The following is an 18804-nucleotide window of genomic DNA, read 5'->3' as shown; positions in this document are numbered from 1 at the left end:
GTTTTTTATTTCCTTGTTCATGCTGACGGTCTTTATCTGCACTACTTTAAGTCTTAGTTTATCTTTCTGGAAGGTGGGTGAGTAGAATAGAGCATATTTCCAGTTGAGGACTTGGCAGATTACATCTTCAAAGGGACTTACCTGTGTTAGCTGTTTTTAATGTGATTTTTCTAAATTGTAGCAACTGAAATTATCTGAGAGACAAGAAACCTGGCTAGCTGTGCCAGGGTTTAGCTGTCATGGGGCTTTGAAGGGCTACTTATTTTAGTCTGTGCATTATGAGGTCTTCAAGGAGGAGTTCTGGCTGCATGCAGCCTACTGAGCAGGCTGGGCTTTTACAGACAAGTAAAATGAAGGTAACTGTTCTAAATGACCTTCCAAAGGCTTTAAAGCAGTAGAAATGCACGATTTTTATTAGTAACTGCCACTTATCTTTTGTGGTCTTTTGTAAAAGGTTTTGTCTATAAATAGGTTGCAGTAAAGCTACTGGCTGGCATTGGATGTCAGGTTGCTTCAAGCTCTGTAAATCAAGCAATGGGCTACAAACATGGACTTCTAAATAGCAAAACATGGACGTAAAAAATAAATAACAAAGTGTGTTACAGTGAAAGTTGTTTTGAGAGCCTAGCAGAGGATCTTTATAGAGTGAGAGATAAATAGTGACGTTCCTGTGGTTAAACGTTATTTTCCCCTGTACTACAGTTAACGGTTTTGTTTCTGTAAAGCTGTTGGAATTTGGCCATCCTAATAATTTTTATTTGCTATTGGTACAGCAGTATGAATATACATCAGGTCAAAAAAAAAAAAAAAAAAAAGTATGAAATGAAGATTATCTTTGCTCCAAAGAACTCTACCCTTTGCGCTCATGCTGCTTATGTGTATTTGTACTCCCAACCCTAGGAACTGAAGATGGAGAAGGCTGATGAGGTAAGGGCAACACCCAGCCATAGCCTGAGGATCAGGATGTGTGATGGGGCTGTTGCTGTTGGCATCCGAGCTGTAGGAAGCGAATGGTAACCCCGAGCAAGTGGATAGCAGAGCTGCTAGGAGCAGCTGGTGACACAAGGCTGGCTAGAGGACAGATAAGAATTCTGAATCCCTTGTACCAAGATGATGTTAGAAACTGGTGATTTGGACAAAAAGAGTAGAGACAAATTAGAAGATAATGGACTTCTTCAGGTATGGGAGCGGGATGCTCCTCAGGAAGAGCAGCAGGATGGGGTACTCGTCCCTGCAGGATGCAAGGAAGGGTGACCAATTGTCATCATTGATCAAGAGGAAAAAATGGATTAATAATAGTTAAATTGGAGAACTGATAGGGGGAACCATGTAGGGCTAACCTTGTTTGGAAGGGTGGTTGTGTTGACTTATAATTAAAGATATTTGTGAGCCTCTAAATAGTACAGGGATTTCAGAGGACAGGCCTTGAGTCAAAGGCCATAGAAACAGCAGGAATCTTTCATAAACTTCACATGGCTAACAGTAGCAGCTTGATACAAAAAGCATCTGTCCTTAAAAGTTGACTTAAAAATTTAACACAGATAAGGAAAAAACAAAAACTTATTTTGGGTAAAAGGAAGGGACGGCTTATAATATGTTAGGTAGTAGACAAACTTGAAAAATGTCAATTCTTGTCTGATTTCACAAGATCATGTGAGCTTTGAGGGCTGATGAAATGCTGCACATCTGATCTAGGTTGTTCGGTGTCCCAGTTTAGTTTCACAACCTTCTTCTGCATCTCGTGTTATTTCACAATAGAGTCTAAGAGGCAAGAAGTGAGTGGGTAGTTTCTTCTTTCCTTGACTGTTAAGTCTTAAACTTTAGAAGGATGGGCAGTCATAATTCTACTCTGAGCTGCAACTTGCTGTGTTGTTCAGTAATATATAAGAAATTTTTAAGGGGAATAATGACTTTCTTAAATGGCAACACTTGATTTTAATGCGCTTCACTTGACCATTTTCCTTCAGTGATTGGTATTTTGGGCATGTTTTTTGTGCTTCCCTCTAAGTGAGGGGATGCAACGTATGTTTCTTTTTGATGCTGCTCTTTATAAACATGAAGTCTTACACGAATATATTACAAATATCTTTTTTAAAAAAATGAGTAAAGTCGTAGAGCATCTTTAGCAAATGATGGCATACAATCCTGTAAGTTTTGTTTTGCTGTTCTGAACGTGTACGTTCCTCTAGCAAAATTAATGTCGATAGAACATCCACAGGTTGGGGCTGTCAGAAACCCTTAGGAGTTAAATACATGAAGCAGTATTAAAAAACAAGTTTGTTTTCTCAAGGCTAGATTGTGTAGAGAGATTTCTGCAGGTAAACCAGACAATCCAGTGAAAAGGAACTGAGAGGAAGTTGCACTTAAGAGTCTGCCTTGGCTCTGCAACTTGCATGTGTAGAACTATTTTTGTGCTGCAAATTGTTTTTCACGTAAAGTGAATTATGTTGAGGTGCTGTGAAAAGGGGAACCGAGCATTGTGCCCCTGAGAAAATATTAAACTAAAGAGGCTTTTTAATTCCAGGAGTTAGATATGTTTAACTTGTGGTTTGTTTGGGTTTTTTATCAGTCCACTTCCTCATGTCAAAATTGCTTACATTTCTTCAAAGACAGTTGTAAGTCTTGAGACACTGACATTTTAAATACTGTCACTGGAATGAATGCTTCTCCCCCCTTGCAGTGAGTGTTGGGAAAGCTGTGGTTCAGTCAGATAAAGTGAATTATTTTAAACTTTTGAGTATTTGGTGCATCCTCAGAACTTTGCATTTTGTTCTGGTCTTTTTTACTGAGCTAATGAGCAAAATTAAGCTTTTTTAATTACACAGGATTGTAAGGATGAAAACAAAAACCTGTGTCTGCTGTACTGAGCCTTACCTGTGTTGTTGAGAATGCTACGCTGAGATACAGAAGAAATAAAACGGTTGCTTTGTCTGCTTTCATTTTTAGTCCTGTCATTTAGTTGTTGACATCTGCCGTTTTGGCTGGCTAGCAAACGGGCCTTTGACTTCTACTTCCAAATGCATAGGTGGGCTTGTCACTAAGTGACACTTGTGTGAGTGGCATTAGACTGCAACCACTGTTGGCCATCTAAACCAGAACACCAAACATTTTTTTAGTGCCCTGAATTTTAGATTGTGAACTGGCATCCTCTTGTTGAACAGGAGCACTACTCGCTGGTATGTGCTGTAGCACCACGTACTGCATAGTGGTGCTTACAGGGCAAGGGCATTATGTAAAAGCAGAGTATCTAAGATCACTGGAATTGGTGATATTCCATCTTTTGGCACACAGGACATCTGTCTTAGTGGTATCTGCCTTTAAAGAGGAAAAGCCCTCTCGGTCAGCCTGGCACCTAATCAGAATACGATTGCAACTTGTTTGATTGGGATTGGCAGATAATTCCCTTGCTTTCTACTATATGGCCACATGCTAAATAGCGGTGCACAGAGTGATCAGAGTAACGGATTAGGTGTGTATGTTAAACTGTATGCATAGGGCTCTAATAAAGGCAATTTTTCTAGCTGTTGTACTTTCTTTGAGAAAATGTGTGTAAAAATGCAAGCCATGCCAGACTCGCAACTGACTGCTTGGCAATGGGAGGAAACGTCCTTCTTGGATGTTGTTACAGTTGTGTTGATCTGGTTTGCTGCTCAGTGAGAAGATCTATTACAAACCAACATAGGCAGTAGGATTTAGTTTAGAGAGCGGTTGTTGCTGTAATCCATGAAGCAACTATTTAAGCAAGTTGCAGGTTTCTTCACAGTAGCTTGCTAGTCCTTAGTTTTGCAAATTTGGAGTTTTGCTTCAGGATAGGTTTATTGTTACCCTACCAAAAGTCAAATGTTCTGTGAGATGGCTAGATTTGACTCACCCCAAGACAAGGAAAAAACCCAAACCACCAACCAGGTGATCTAGGTATAATGTTAGTTGATAAATTCTGTCCAGAATGGGCAGAAAAGCATGTTTCAGTTAGCACAGTTCTGTGCAGAGTAGGTGGACCTGAGGATGTGTACAGAGCCTTTCTGTACAGATCCTGGTTTGTCTTTTACAACTCTTGATTTCATGCTTACACTGGAAAATTGTTTAAAGCTTGAGCTAGATATTTTAGGTGAAGAACCCTTCAAACTGGCCTTGAAAAACAAAGTCTTTTCTTAAACTAGGAGCTCAGGGATTCCTCTCATCTCAATATTTTATTTTATTGTCCTTAAAACTAGAAGCAAAACTGTTATGCTTGGTAAACACTGTACTCTTTGCACTTCATAGACTTTGTTTCCCCAGAGCTGTCCTTCCTCCTCTTAGAGAGGTGGTTCACAGTCCTGAACTTAGGACAAAGAGGAAGAGGGACAAGAAAACATTATCCTCTTTGTTTATAAGCTTCTGCACAGAGGAACTTACTCTGAGGGCTTTTATCACTGTCCTTTTAGAGATATGGCTGTGTTTGCACAGATCTGTTTTGGTTTGCATTCAGTTCCCTGTAACTTTCATTACATAGAGTAGTGGACTCTTTCATGTGTTTGAGGTATGGTTTTGCCTCCTCTCTTCATGAAAAGTGGTGTATTTTTAATGAGTTTGTGGTTTGCTTTTTTTTCTTTTCTATGTGCGTTTTAAGAGAGTGCATCTCTCTTTGCTAATCTGTTCTTTTGAGGTTTACTGTGTGGAGTAGCTGTGCCAGATTTATACAAGTGACTTTGTGGGACGGGGGACTTTGTCAATCCAAGATTTGGGAATCTTGGGCAATCACAGTGATTTCTACAACAGTTTAGTTATGCCTTATGGTGTAACACTGAGATCTAGTCTTCTGGAGTGAGTTGCCGCCTCCTCCATCAAGACACTGAGGAGATTGAGGCACATGTGGATTGTATAGAAATTAATTCCCTTTGAAATAGGTGATGGAGGGAGCCGGTGGTATCTTTGCACCACTAATACCTTCTTTCTTTTTAGGCAGTTCCTTGTAGCTGTGATAGATTCATGCGAGGTATCCATAGTGTCGTGCCATTAAAATGTTCAAAAACTTGTCATTTGAAAGGAAATGCCTCAAGGTTTTAAGTTTTTACATATAACTCCTTCAACATCCTTGTGTTGGATGTTTTTTAATTAAACACTCTGGCTTTGATTAAGAGTATTTATGTATATTTGTATATCAGATTATTGTACTCGTGTAGAATACTTGTACTTTATGCCTAGTAACCAGTCAAAATGAGCTCTGTTTCAAGAGATATTTTTGTGTGAATAATATGTAAAGGACAAATAATATAGTGAATGCCATGTCATACTGTAATGTATTGAGCTGCACCTGTCATGCTTCTCTCGCTCAGAACCAAGAAAAGGTTGCAGTGTTGAAGTCTTGTCTTAAGGATTTAAAAATTATGTGAAAATTCAGTACACCTTGCTGTTTCCTTTCAATGCAAGCACTGAACTGAGGTACACAGGGGTGTAAGATTCCAGTGTCCTTTTTTTGTATTGTTTTTGTATGTCCTAAAACATGTATACAAATACATAGGTTTCTTGTCTTCTGCCTGTATACAACTCACATGTTGTATATTGCACTACCACTGGCTCGCCCTTTCAGAATTCAGCACTGCATAAGAAAACTGGTCAGGTCCACTGTACTCGTGAAGAAACCCCCTGAAATAATGGGACACAGTGCATGAGCTGCTTGAACGGTCACTGCCTGAGAGAGCACACGGGTTGTAATTTTCCGCCACAATGTAAGCCTGTGCTTTGTGGGAACGTTAATGGTAAATCTGAGTTTTCTGGTTTTCTGTTCCAGTATGTATGACCAATTGCCCTACTCTGATTGTCATGGTGGGTCTCCCAGCAAGAGGAAAAACCTACATCTCGAAGAAGCTGACACGCTATTTGAATTGGATCGGAGTGCCTACAAAAGGTAATGGATTTACTTTTGTTTACATCAGGACAGGGCAGATGTTAGGTGTTTTATAAACCTAATTCCCAGTAATTATGTTGCCAAGTTTGACTACTTAAAATCCTTCTGCTTTGTTAACTTCTATTTAAGCAATACCATATGCAGGCTTTCTGTTCTATTTAGATGTTAATTAATCAAAATCTGATGACTGTTCATTTACCTCCTTGTTCTGCCAGGTGCCTAAATCAACTTTTTGCTCTTGTTCCTTAACACTCTGGTTCTTTAGCTGTCCTTAATTTTTTTCTTCCCTTCTCATTTCTTTATGTGGTTGAAAGGGAATCTCATTTACAAGTGGACAAGCAGTCAACACTTCTGGGCTGTATCAAAAGAAGCATGGCCAGCAGGTTGAGGGAGGTGGCTCTCGTGAGAGGCCCTCTCCCTCCTGCAGTGCTGTGTCAGCTCTGGGGCCCCCAATATAAGAAGGACAAAGACCTGCTCAAGCAGGTCCAGAGGAGGCCACGAAGATGCTCAGGGGGCTGGAGCACCTCCCCTGTGAGGACAGGCTGAGAGAGTTGGGGGTGTTCAGCCTGGAGAAGGGAGGGATCTGGGGAGACCTTATAGTGGCCTTCCAGTACTTAAAGGGGCTACAGGAAAGGTGGGGAGGGACTCTTTATCAGGGGTGTAGGGATAGGACAAGGGGTAACAGTTTTAAACTGAAGGAGGGTAGATGCAGGTAAGAAATTCTCTACTGTGAGGGTGGTGAGACACTGGAAGATGTTGCCCAGAGATGTTGTGGATGCCCTGGCAGTGTTCAAGGCAGGTTGGACAGGGCTTTGAGCAACTTGGGCCAGTGGAAAGTGTCCCTGACTGTGGCAGGTGGGTTGGGACCTTCCAACCCAAACCATTCTGTGGTTCTATGAAAGTTCTGACTTCTCCATCTTCTTTATTCTGTGAATCTTGTGCAACGGGTAGTTCTCTGTGTAACTCTTTGTTTAACTGCATTTGTGAAATGAGTTACAGCTCTTTGTGTGAATATTAAGAGCCTAAGAAATTGAAGCAGCCACTTGTTACCACTTTCCTAAGGACTTTATATGTTTTGAGTGGGAAATGATGGTTCAGATAGGCTATGCTAAGGACCTGGCTGTCCTACATTAATCCCAAGCTCCTATGCTATCTTGTGGGCCAGATCAAGAAGTAAACAAGAACTAATTCCATCTGAGATTTTGAGCAGCCATCTTCCCTGCCTTCTTCTCTGTCTTTGTAGAAGAAAAAGTAAAGTTTGCGTTCTGTGATTCTGTGTCTGGTGCAGTAATGGTAGCTTTATAGTTACGGCTAGTTAATCATTTAAACAACATTAAACATTTGATCATAGTAAAGTGTAGACTTTGGCTGGATATTCAGAGATGTATTTCCTAGTAGCTCTAGGTGTACATCTAAACTCTTTTGATTCTAGGACATAGAATCTAGGATATAGGACTTTTTGAGTTGGTATGTTAAACTCTTAGAAACTTGTCTAATGCGCTTTATTTAGATGAGATGTTATGGAGGATATATTGACTATGAAAGTTTACAGGATTTAAATGATTACTTGAGTTTTGACTTTTCGCACAGTATAACCCTTCTGATGAGCCGTATCATATTTAGGGACTTCATTAGGCTGAAACGGGATAACAATCTTAATAGGTTAGCCTATATGCAAGCTGATAAAATGTATGTGATATAACTATGCTTGTATGTTAGAGACACATCTAACATACATTTATGTAGCTATATTATGTATGTCATTGTGTTGAACATTTTTCTATGGGAACTTTAAAAAGCAGAAATCCAGTGTTGATCAACAAACAAGATACTGTCCACATCTGGCTCATGCTTGGTTGACTATATCCCAGTAAAATAGATAGGGGTGGTCTGCTTCAGTTATAGGAAAAGTTCTGTGGGCCTACTGTGAGCAGCACATCAGAAAAAATATGCACTTGTGCTTAATAAAAAATTGAGCATTGCTGCCTAGTTTTACAAAAATATGCAACATAAAGTTACCATATGAGCTTCCATCATAGGTTGCTGTTTATGGTTTGTCTTTGTTAGAAAGAGTGACTTTGGATTTTTTTGGAAAACCACAGATCCTTCCTGTTGTTTGTGTCATCAGTAATGCAATTTTACTGAAGCTGAAATCAATTTTAAAAACCTCACTGACTGAGGGAATAGATGACACGTTGTCTAATGCTTCCAATTGATTGGGACTGAATCGATACATGATAAGTATCGAATGTCCCTAACACTACCCTTTGGCTTTTAATGTCTTAAAATTAGTGTGTGCTTAATATAGTAAGTGTTTTTATTCCCTAAGACAGATGATTAAAATTATGAGGTTATGTAAACCAGAGAAAAGATAAATGCTGTAACTTCATGTAGCAAGCTGGAGAGTTCAAGAACGGAAGGTGGAGGTAAATAGCCCAAGGTTCACGGTAGTTGAATCATTTCAGCCATCAGTTCTGTGTTGTTTTCTTTTATTCCTTTCCAAATCCTCTGTCATTTAGAATGTGACATGGTTAAAAATACAAAGGACTTTTGTCTGGGCTTTTTCAAGGAAATGAGGTCAATTAGATGCCTGAATAGAATTGTGTTGCAGTGTGGTTTTTAGATACTAAACTTTGGGACACTTTTGGAATAGTTCTGACTGTGTGGTAGTTGTGATACCAGTTAGCTTTGTGAAACTTTTCCACAGGGGTGGATGCTAAAGATTGTTCCGCTAGCTAGCACTTTTTCCTTTACTGTGCATGACTCTCTTGCAGTAACTATTCTTTCTTATGAAATTCATTATTTTTAATTTTTAAAGGTCAACACTGGTCATCTGAACTTCTCGCATCTTCTGTTTTTCTTTCAAGGAGCCATCTTTTCATGTAGCCACTAATGGCCAGTGCTCATTAAACCTGTCACAGAATAACCTGGATTGGACTTTAAATCCGTGTCATACAGTTGACCACAAAAAAATTTACATCAACGTTGTTGAATTCAAACAAAACTTGACTTTTGGGGGGATAAACAGTATTTGCTTACTTATCCTCTGTCCCCAATCCCAACAGCAGTCTATATACAGCGGCTGATGGTTGAGCTCTTTTATCCTATGTCTTTTTTTCTTAGTTACAACACAGCAATTGTGTCTGTTACTTCTCTTCCTCTTTCCAGAAATGAAGTCTGGCAAGTAGTTATACCTTGGCCCTTTCTCAAACAGAACACTTCAGTTTGATCTAATGTTTTAAAAAAAGGGCTTTGCAGTTCAGCATAGAAAACTTATAGGTCAGAAACAAGTTAAACATTAATTGCACTTCAGAGACCTACTTTCAGAGCTGTCGAATGAACTTAATTAGGGTACAGTGTCATTGTCTGCTGTGTGGCAAAACAGAACAGCCTTGCCTAATCCCATATCCAATATTGTGACACGTGTACGGCCATAGACTTTATGGACCTTTGCCCAGATAAGGAATAGTTTTCTTTGACCACTGTTACGAGATCACAGTAAGATGACGTTCAGTACTTACGCTGATTTTTTTTTTAATGTGTGGTTTGGTCTTTTTTTGTTGTTTTTTACAATTCAAGCATTTTTTAAAAATAAATGGAACAGGGGTTGTGACATAGTGTGTTCTGATCCTTAAGAAATAGAAATATTTGTGCACAGTTCTGAAAAAATGTTTCCACAACTTGAATTTTAAGTTTTTGTTTCTCAGAAGCATGATTGGATAGTTCTGTTTAGAACTTTTCCTTGCTCAAATAAGAGCTGGAAGTCTTGGGAGCTGTTATCAGAATACTGTTTTACTGTACATATACACAGAAGAAAAAAGCTAGATTGTTAGCATTTTTTTGTAGACTACTGAAATAGACTTTGAACCACCCCTGTGAAGGAGGAAAAAAGTTTCTTTTTGTTGTTCAGGCAAACTGGCAGACAGAGGCACAGCAGTATGGCCAGGTGACTCCACTGAAGCTACCTACAGACCAAATTTCTTTTGCCGGCTCTGTGATTTGTTGTTGTCTTTGCATTTAAAACAAACAACCCCGTTCCCCCGCAAAACCCAAGAATCAGTATGATATGTTGACTTTGTACATGCAAATCATTTTATCCTTGTAGGTAGTTTAGTTTCAAAGCTGTCGTAACTTTTGTCCTTTTATATGAATATGGTTACTTCCCACTAACACTGGTTTCTTCTTGGCAGAATTTAATGTTGGTCAGTATCGTCGAGACTTGGTGAAAAAGTATAAATCTTTCGAATTCTTCCTGCCTGACAATGAAGAAGGCTTGAAAATCAGGAAGTAAGTTTTGAATCTGTTTGACTACACAATGTCAGTTATATTAAAGTGGTACCATGTGTAATTTGCTCTTAGAGACTGCTCTAAGTTTCATTTTTGTATGCTCAAGAAGATCCTTAAGAGACTGGAGTATGAAATTGCAAGGAAAATAAATTCTAGCAAAGGTGAAAAAGTGGTTTGTTTAGGCTGCTTAAAATTTGGGGTATTTTTTCTGAATTGCTTCATCTCAAGCATCAAAAATGCAGAGAAGGTAAATACTTGATTGCTTTTTACCTTTCAGTAGGCAGTGACTGCTGTTATTCCTGCAGCTACTCCAGGATTTTTTCACTCAAAACAAATCAGTTTTAACAAATTGTTACTATTTTTCTTACCTTTTTGTAAGGTATCAGATAATAGAAGTGACTCTTCTGCTGTCTAGCTCTTAAAATGCCATTTTAGAGCTTTGATGTGTATCATAAAGAAGAAAAAAAACTCCACATAATTGCTTTTCTTTTTGGCCTGCATACTGGAATTTTTCACCTGGAGTACTTTGAACATATTTGTCATTATCCATTCAAATGAATGAGAATGAAACACTACTATTCTCTATTCTCCTCCTGAAATTGTTCTTCCTGGCCACCATGCAGGTGCTTCATGCAGTCAGTCAGGGCACTACCTTGAAAACTGCCATGTTTTGCTAATACTATGCAAAGCAAGGTGAGCATCTGTGCCCATATGAAGCACTTGAGACTCCCCACTTGCCTGGAAAGAGGCTGTGCTTTAATGTAGAGGAAAGACCTTGAGAAGAAAGGGTAGATGAAGAGAAGGTCAGAGTAAGAGGGAGTTGCCTCTTTCTTACAGAAGATCATATGGGAAGGTCTTTTGATTTTCTTGACCATTCACTGTCTTTTTTTTAGTATGTTCAGAAAACTTTAAGAGTGTGCACTATGAAATGAGAAGGAACAGAAATTTTAGAGGAATGGAAATACAATTTGTGTAGGCTACTTTAAATACAGAGTGTTTTGTTCTTAAGTGCCTCAGCTCAAGCATCAAAAATGTCTGGACTTCCCTACTGTCTGGACTTTCTTTTGTGGCTGTCCCTCTGCTCGTCCCCTCTCTTCCCTTTCTCCTTCAGCAGCACTGGTTATTGCTAACCTCAAAGGAGAACAACTTGTCTAAGAACCTCCTAATCTTTTCAGACTGAAGAGCAGATATGAGTGGCATTAGCCTTGCAAGCCCCTACTTTTTCCTTAGAGGCAGAGCCAAACGTTTTAATGTGCCTCTGTATCACCTATTAGACTAAATGGTGGTGGATATAACATGAAGTGGGCTGTGTGAGCTAATCTGCCTAGTTAGCAATGACTAAAGAGGGTTTATATTGATTTAGTGAAGACTTGGCTGATGAATCACAGTTCCTGACTATTAACCATGCTAATGTGGAAATACTGGCAGGATTGAAATGCCTTTATTTTTCTTTTAAGTTAAAGCTGTGAATGCAGAATATGGAAAATGAAGAGAAGAGTTAACGCGTTTCAGTCTGGATGTCAAAACAGAGTAGTCATGCATAGAAAGGGACAGGTTATTATGTTGGTACTGCAAAAAGACTGTCCTTATTGGAAATAAATGGGGCTTTGTTCTACTAATGAGTAAATAGTGTACAATGTTAATGTTGCCCTCCGGTATTATTTATGTGTTAGAAATCATAATGGATTTGAAGATAATACTAATGCTGTGGAAATAGGAAAGTTGCAAATGTATTTATTCTTGACCAGATTTAACACAATATGTAAAGTATGAAGGGGTGGGGTTTTTTGGTATTTGTGTCCTCAGCAGTCTCCAGTACTATAATAATTATATTGGTTGGTGACTACAGTGGAATGTTATTTTCACCTCTGTCCCTAATACTCCATGCTAACTTTGTTTTACTCTCTGTTTTAACAGATCTTTTTTGACATAAGTGATTTTTACACAATTGTTAAAAAGATAAATAGATTACTGAAAAATAGCTTAGTATCCACTTTAATTTAGGGCCACAAGATAAAAGCCTTAAGCTGATTTATTTTTTTCCCTCTTTGAGAATCAAAATAAGCAAATATCTGTGAACAGGTAATTGAGAAAAGAATACAGTTGCAGGGATGAGTCAGTGGTGTTACTTTAGGTCAGTGAAAGTTTATCCTGGTCACTGAAGTTGCTGAGTATTCTATGGTGATGTATAGTTGTATCAGTTGCACAGAGGAGCACTGGACGGGTCTTTTTTTAGGCAGATGGCCATGACCGTGTTTCCTTAGTATAGCTTGGTTGACCTCTGTTGGTTTTTCCCATGTTTTGTGGAGAGGGGCTGGTTGATTTTGAGTGAGATTATCTAACATTTACACAGGGCACTTTGATCACAATACACAAGTGCTTTAATAAAATGACTTAAACTGGCATTTTAGTTTTATTCTCTTTCATTTTTAAGACAATGTGCCTTAGCAGCGCTGAATGACGTCCGACAGTACCTCAGTGAAGAGAACGGGCATGTGGCTGTAAGTTTCTTGTTGAAGACACATTCTTGAGATGCTTCCCTACAAAACAGTGTGTGTCTGTTGAATAATATACAGCCTGAGTAATTCCAATATCTCTTCAGTATATTGGACTTTTTTAGATGTTAGATCTGCCTTGTTGCTCCAGTGAAAGAAGCACTTAAGTCCAGGGTGATGATGCCATATTAAGCAACCACCTTTGTGATTTGAGGGGTTAACCCAGGAGAGGGTAACACTAAGAAAAATGTCCCCCTTCTCTCCAAATTACATAATGTAACATCTGTTGTTTTGGTTGCACTTGTGCTTCTGTTTGATAGTCCAGTGTTTCAAGTGAGAAGTAGAGGCTTACAGAACAAAAAACGGCCTGGGTATTGCCTGGCAGCCGTGTTACTGATATGAGAAATCTCTGAAGAGAGCAGGAGAAACTCAAAGTAAATCTCTGCATATCTGAGTATTTAATAATGGGATGCAAAACATCAGCTGTTCAACTGCTGACATTCCATATTCGCATTAATTTGCGTAACTTAAGTAGTCTTAAGTAGTCTTAAGACTACTCACACAACTCTGGTGTTTTCGTAAACTAATTGGGGAAAACCATTAACTAGAAGTTCTGCTGGCGACATGAGTTAAACTTTATACTTCAACAAACTTCATACTTCAGTAAAGCACTGCTTTGTTCCGAGCTAAATGTAAGTTTGTAAAAAAATGGCTGCATATATCTTGTAATTCATGGGCAGGATTTGCAAGTCTTGCACATCTTCTGCCCTTTAAGAGTTTTACACTTGCATTTTGAATAGTATATTGATTGAAGCAACTTTGTTGTGTACTGTAAGTTTACTAAAAACGTGTGCATTGGTATTTAATGCTGATACAGTCCAGGAGGAAGATTCTGTCATGTGTTATGTGTTAGGCTTAAATTCTGGTTGCGTCTCCCAAATAGAGTGTTCTGCTACTAGTGCTTTCAAAATACTACTCTCTTAGTATTTAAAAAATCACGTGTGTAAAATAGGAATGTCTTTTGTATTCTTGTTAAGCATGTTTAAGTTGTGGGTTAGAGGGAAGGGGAAGTGTTTTCATTGCTTTCCTTCACATTGAGGGGCTTTGAACCCTTATTTTTGTTGTTACTAACACAGTGCTTTTCACAGGCTATGATGCCTTTTTAATTCCTCTCTCTCTCTCTCTCCCCCCCTGTAATTATTCCCAGGTCTTTGATGCTACAAACACAACTCGAGAACGTAGAGAAACTATTTACAAATTTGGTGAAGAAAATGGATATAAGGTGAGTCAGAAGCAAAGGAGTTCTGCACTAATGCCTGGACAAGTAAGGCAGTGATAGTTTTGCCCTTATCTGTACTCCAAATGAAGTGCACTAGCATAAGCCACAACCTTCCTAGATGTTTAGTCGATAATGCATTTTGTGTTCTCAAGAATTGTTTCTGATTAAGTCACCCAGTCCTCATTTTTACCATCTTTAATGCTTGTACTGCTTGGAGCTAATCTCTTCTGTGCTGTGGCTTCAATTCTGTCACCCTGAGCCTGTAGTTCTGAGTGTACTGTCAGCAAGAGCTATTTAAAATACGGTTCTTGGTGCAGTTCAGATTTTTGCTGCAGAAACACATAGGGAATTCTGTTTTAGTTCTGTACAAACCAAAAACTTTCTGTGACTTTTTGCCTTCTGTCCAGGATTGTTCTGCATTTAGCTGTTCTCCAGTAATCTTTCATTTCCTCTAAACTTGCATCTTCATAGACCTTTGAGACAGCAAAACACAAACCTCTTTGTTAGGCTACTCCATTAGTGGAAAAGCTTCTAAATAATTATTTCAGAAGCATTAGTTACGTTTGTGTGCTGAACTTGCATCCTCTGCATTTATGTCTTCCACTTCCGTGCTAAATTTTTCTTCCTGAAAAATTTTTCCATTTGCAAGCCTTGTTGGGGAAAAGAGTGTAGAGCATGATGCTTCAGGGAATGGCAAGCCAACAATTTCTCATGAGAGGGTCTGGAGAAACCATCTGAGTAAATGGAGGGAAGACATGGTTCTCTTAAAAAAGGGTTAGCATGGAACTGGGCAACATGCTGCCTGTGTGTGTTAGTCTCTAGAGGCATTTTAACGCATCTTCCTTCTTCCTTCCTTCTGTGCACCTGACTTCCCATTTGGACTGAAGACTTTTTTTGTTGAGTCAGTATGCGTAGATCCAGAGGTCATTGCTGCAAACATTGTGGTGAGTATAGGAAAGTTTGCTTTAACTGCTTTAAGTCAAGAAGTTTAAAGTGGCTCAGTATTTTTAGAAGTATGTTGTAAGAACTTCCAATAGCAAAAAAAATTAACTCCCATTAATGGAACAGTTTTAATTTATTTTCCTGTCCATGTGTATATTAACTCAGAAGTTTAATTCTGTGAAGAATGGCTCTTTTTGCTTTACATAGATTTTAATTAACTTCCAGAAAATAAATTCTTGTGTAGAATTCCCCCCTGTTCCTATTTCAGTAAACTTTAATTAAAAAGGGAAGGAAATGTACATTACTACTTTCCTGTTTTTATTTTAAACAGCAAGTGAAGCTGGGTAGTCCTGACTATGTTGATTGTAGTAATGATGAAGCAACAGAAGACTTTATGAAAAGAATAGAGTGCTACAAGAACTCTTATGAGACATTAGATGAAACTCTTGACAAGTAAGTGACAAAATAATACTGTGATTACAACTGGGTTATTTTATGATGTTTTCTTAGGGGATGGAGCATCCTGTATTGGGGATTAGGGCTTTCTAGTCATGTTTTAATGGTTTTCCTTTGGCAAATCAGAGTGAGTTACTCCGGGGGTGTAGCCTGGAAACTTGCTTGCTTGAGGAAAGTAGGCTAATGAGTACTCTGGGACAATATTCTTTTTGATTTTCCCACTTGGAGAATGGTATGATTCTTCAGCGCTAGAACCAGCGTTTAGAAATTATTCCAGACTTCCTGTAGTGTTTGGTTGTTACTTGGTTTTTTTAGTAGGTAGAGGAGACCCAAGGGATTTGTAAGCATGACTTAATTTATTTGTGTGGCTAAGATGAATTTTGAACACATCAGTCTTAAAAATGTGACTTCTAAATTTATTTATTTGTGCTTGCAAATTATCCTACAGATGCAGGGCTGTGAGAAACTCTTAGCTAGATTATTTGCCCTCATGCCAAAGCATTCATCTGTTTTTCATTCACTTTCAACACTTGAAAGTAAGGTAGGGATGAACCATGTGAAGAGGAGCCCTGTTTTTCTTGCTATAGTCCAGGATTTCAGTGTGAGATTTTGAGCTGCACTCATGCCAGGTGCTCCTGGTTTGTCCCAGGACCTGTGCTGTAGGGAAGGCTGAGCTGCATTTTAATGTAATTGAGTGTAAGCAGTGCGAAGCTGCTTCAGTCAGATCAGTTCATGCATGTAATTTCTGTGATGGACCTAACGGTTGTGCCTGGGTAATGATTAAATCCAAAGAACACTATCAGAGATGAGGTGATGATGCTTGCTTCTCGTCACCTCCATTTGGTTTTGTTATAAGTTTTCTTGCTTTATCGTGGTGTGATGTCTCAAAAACCGATAGTGAAACCAACAGTGGTTATTTTCAGCTTATTAGACTTTTTTTCTCCTTTAAACTAGATGCTACTCTGAAATTATAGCTCAGATGAGAAAGGATAAGCACTGAAAATTGAAATTATAACCTGTCTGATGCTGAGATAAGGTAGCAATGGGGAAAATTACAGCACTGTTAATAAATAGTTGTTGATTGAGTGGTTGAGAGAATTTCCTGCTTCAGGCTAGTCCCTGGTCCTTCCAATGCTATAGTTTTTTTCTGAAAGGGTTAACAGATGGGTAAATAGTGACCCTGCCATTTGGCCCCTGGGTGCAATCAGACAAATACTTGCTGTGGGGGAAGTGTTTGTAGCCTGGAAGAAAAACATCTAGTATCATGAAATACCTGGATATCTTATTGAAGCTGCCACAGCTGAATGACTCCACTGAATTTTCCTTTCAGTGGGAGGGCTGTATTCTTCCAAGAGTAAGATCTGGTACAAGTCAAGGGAACAAAAAAGAAAGTGGTATTAGAGTTTGCATGTGAAAGGAATAGAGCTTGTCCAGTACCTTTGGAGTATTGCATTGTTTCTTAGGACTAATGAATGTTCCATGGGTAATGGAGGGTTGGTTTATTGCTTTGGCTTGTTGCCCCTTTGTTTTATAATGAGGGAGAGGGTGGGAAGGTTGTGATACATGTTAATAGAAACTATGTGGAATCTTATTTTTTTTTTTTGTTTGCTCATGAAAGGGATCTTTCATATATTAAAATTATGGATGTTGGAAGGAGTTACCTTGTAAACAGAGTAATGGATCACATTCAGAGCCGGATTGTCTACTACCTCATGAATATCCATGTGACTCCTCGGTCAATCTACCTCTGTCGACATGGAGAAAGTGAACTCAATCTCAAAGGGAGAATAGGAGGAGATCCTGGATTGTCTGTCAGAGGGAAAGAAGTATGTACCTCCTGAACAAGTGTGACTGAATTTTGTGTGTATCTATGCACGTGTGCAGTTTGTGCACACAGCTTTCTTCCTCTACACCCTTTTCCTCTTAACATGTTTAAGAAGGGTTTTTTTAGTTGTGTGTGTGGGTAGTGGAAACTGGATGGACACGCTTTGTGTGTTGTGATTTGGTACATGGTCTTTTATCTGTCGTTCTGTTGCTTGAAATTCCTTTCTATCCTACACAAAGCTGTTGTCAAGAGGGCTTCATTTTTTAACTGTATTTTTCAAAAATCCTGACTTGTTGGATAACTGGGAAGGTTTACAAATTAAAGCTAAAAGGAAAATCCCTGGACATAAAGATAAGTACTGCAGAAAACTTGTGTCTTCCTTGTATTCTTTTCTGTCTCTCTCCTATCCCTCTTGGCTTAATAGAATGTGTTGTATTTCTTAGCAAAAACTTTGACAGAGCCTTTTGGGAAAGTTATAATGAGTTTACAGAGGCTAGAGCCGGTGTGTTCCAAACTGAACTCAGAGTGTGTTGGCTCTGAGCCCTCATCCAGTGTCTCATGGTTTTTCTTTCAGTTTGCCAAAAGCTTGGCACAGTTTATTAATGAGCAAAACATCAAAGATCTGAAAGTTTGGACCAGCCAGATGAAAAGGACAATTCAGACTGCTGAAGCCTTGGGAGTGCCTTATGAGCAGTGGAAGGTTCTGAATGAGATAGATGCAGTAAGTTCTTTTCTAAATGTCTAATAAGTTGCTTTGTTTGCTAGGGATGAAGGAAGTACTTAATTTTGTAACGATATGCCTTTTATAGGATAGGAAGTAATTTAAGCTGGTTCTAGAGGCTGGGAAGATTGTAATTAATTCCTGTTAACAATGCTAAATGCTTTATTAAATTTTGCTGTAATTAATTTAGCCTTGGTTTGTCTTTCCCAGTAAAACATTCCCCATTTTCATGATGCTATGAAAATTTTGATAGGTGGATGTTGCTAGTTGGCACTTTCCAACTGTATCTGTAAGATAGATAGATAAAAGCAGGTGCAATAGATAAAATATGACCTTGCTCAGTGACCTTGCTTTCCCATATATGTAACTCGACAGATCTAATGATTCTTTCTAATCACATCTGAATCCAGCAAGAGTTTCCTGTTCATCTTCTGTGACCATTTTGCCAAAAGAACAACATGCAATTTATATATGGTTTTATTTAAGAGTGATATCTGCTTTTTGCACTGCTGGAAATAAATTATTTTTTAAGAAGTATTTTTATCACCTATAGGGAGTGTGTGAAGAAATGACATATGAAGAAATACAGGAAAATTATCCGCTTGAATTCGCACTGAGAGACCAAGACAAATACAGATACAGATACCCTAAAGGAGAGGTATGCTATTTTTTCTCTCCTAAGGTGAAAGGTTTCCTTGTCTCCTTGAACACATGCATACTGGCTTTTTGGAAGGAAAAAATAAATTTTGAAATTAATAAAAAGGTTGTTCCTTTCTCCAGGGGATAGCCCATAGGAGCTTGCAAGGACTGAGCCCAGACCATTTCATTTGATTCAGGGCTTGAAAAATAATAGATTTAGAAAAACAGCTGAGAGCTTTGATCTTGTGGGCATCGTTTCTATGCTGGTCCTGC

The 18804-nt window shown here is 38.7% G+C and overlaps 1 protein-coding gene across 4 annotated transcripts in view; it reads left to right on the top strand.

Annotated features, from left to right (window-relative positions):
• LOC141964115 (6-phosphofructo-2-kinase/fructose-2,6-bisphosphatase 4) overlaps positions 1–18804 on the top strand; it is a 53756-nt gene that overhangs the window by 17803 nt on the left and 17149 nt on the right. For all 4 annotated transcript variants that reach the window (XM_074914091.1, XM_074914092.1, XM_074914088.1 and 1 more), the window contains exons 2-10: positions 5771–5887; positions 10078–10174; positions 12609–12675; positions 13877–13951; positions 14836–14892; positions 15222–15343; positions 16965–17172; positions 17746–17892; positions 18446–18550. In XM_074914091.1, coding sequence (XP_074770192.1) covers positions 5771–5887; positions 10078–10174; positions 12609–12675; positions 13877–13951; positions 14836–14892; positions 15222–15343; positions 16965–17172; positions 17746–17892; positions 18446–18550 — 995 coding nt within the window. The remainder of the gene's footprint in view (positions 1–5770; positions 5888–10077; positions 10175–12608; positions 12676–13876; positions 13952–14835; positions 14893–15221; positions 15344–16964; positions 17173–17745; positions 17893–18445; positions 18551–18804) is intronic.

Source organism: Athene noctua, chromosome 10 (genome assembly GCF_965140245.1).
Source record: "Athene noctua chromosome 10, bAthNoc1.hap1.1, whole genome shotgun sequence".
NCBI lineage: Eukaryota > Metazoa > Chordata > Aves > Strigiformes > Strigidae > Athene > Athene noctua.
This window is presented reverse-complemented; position numbering and strand designations above follow the sequence as displayed.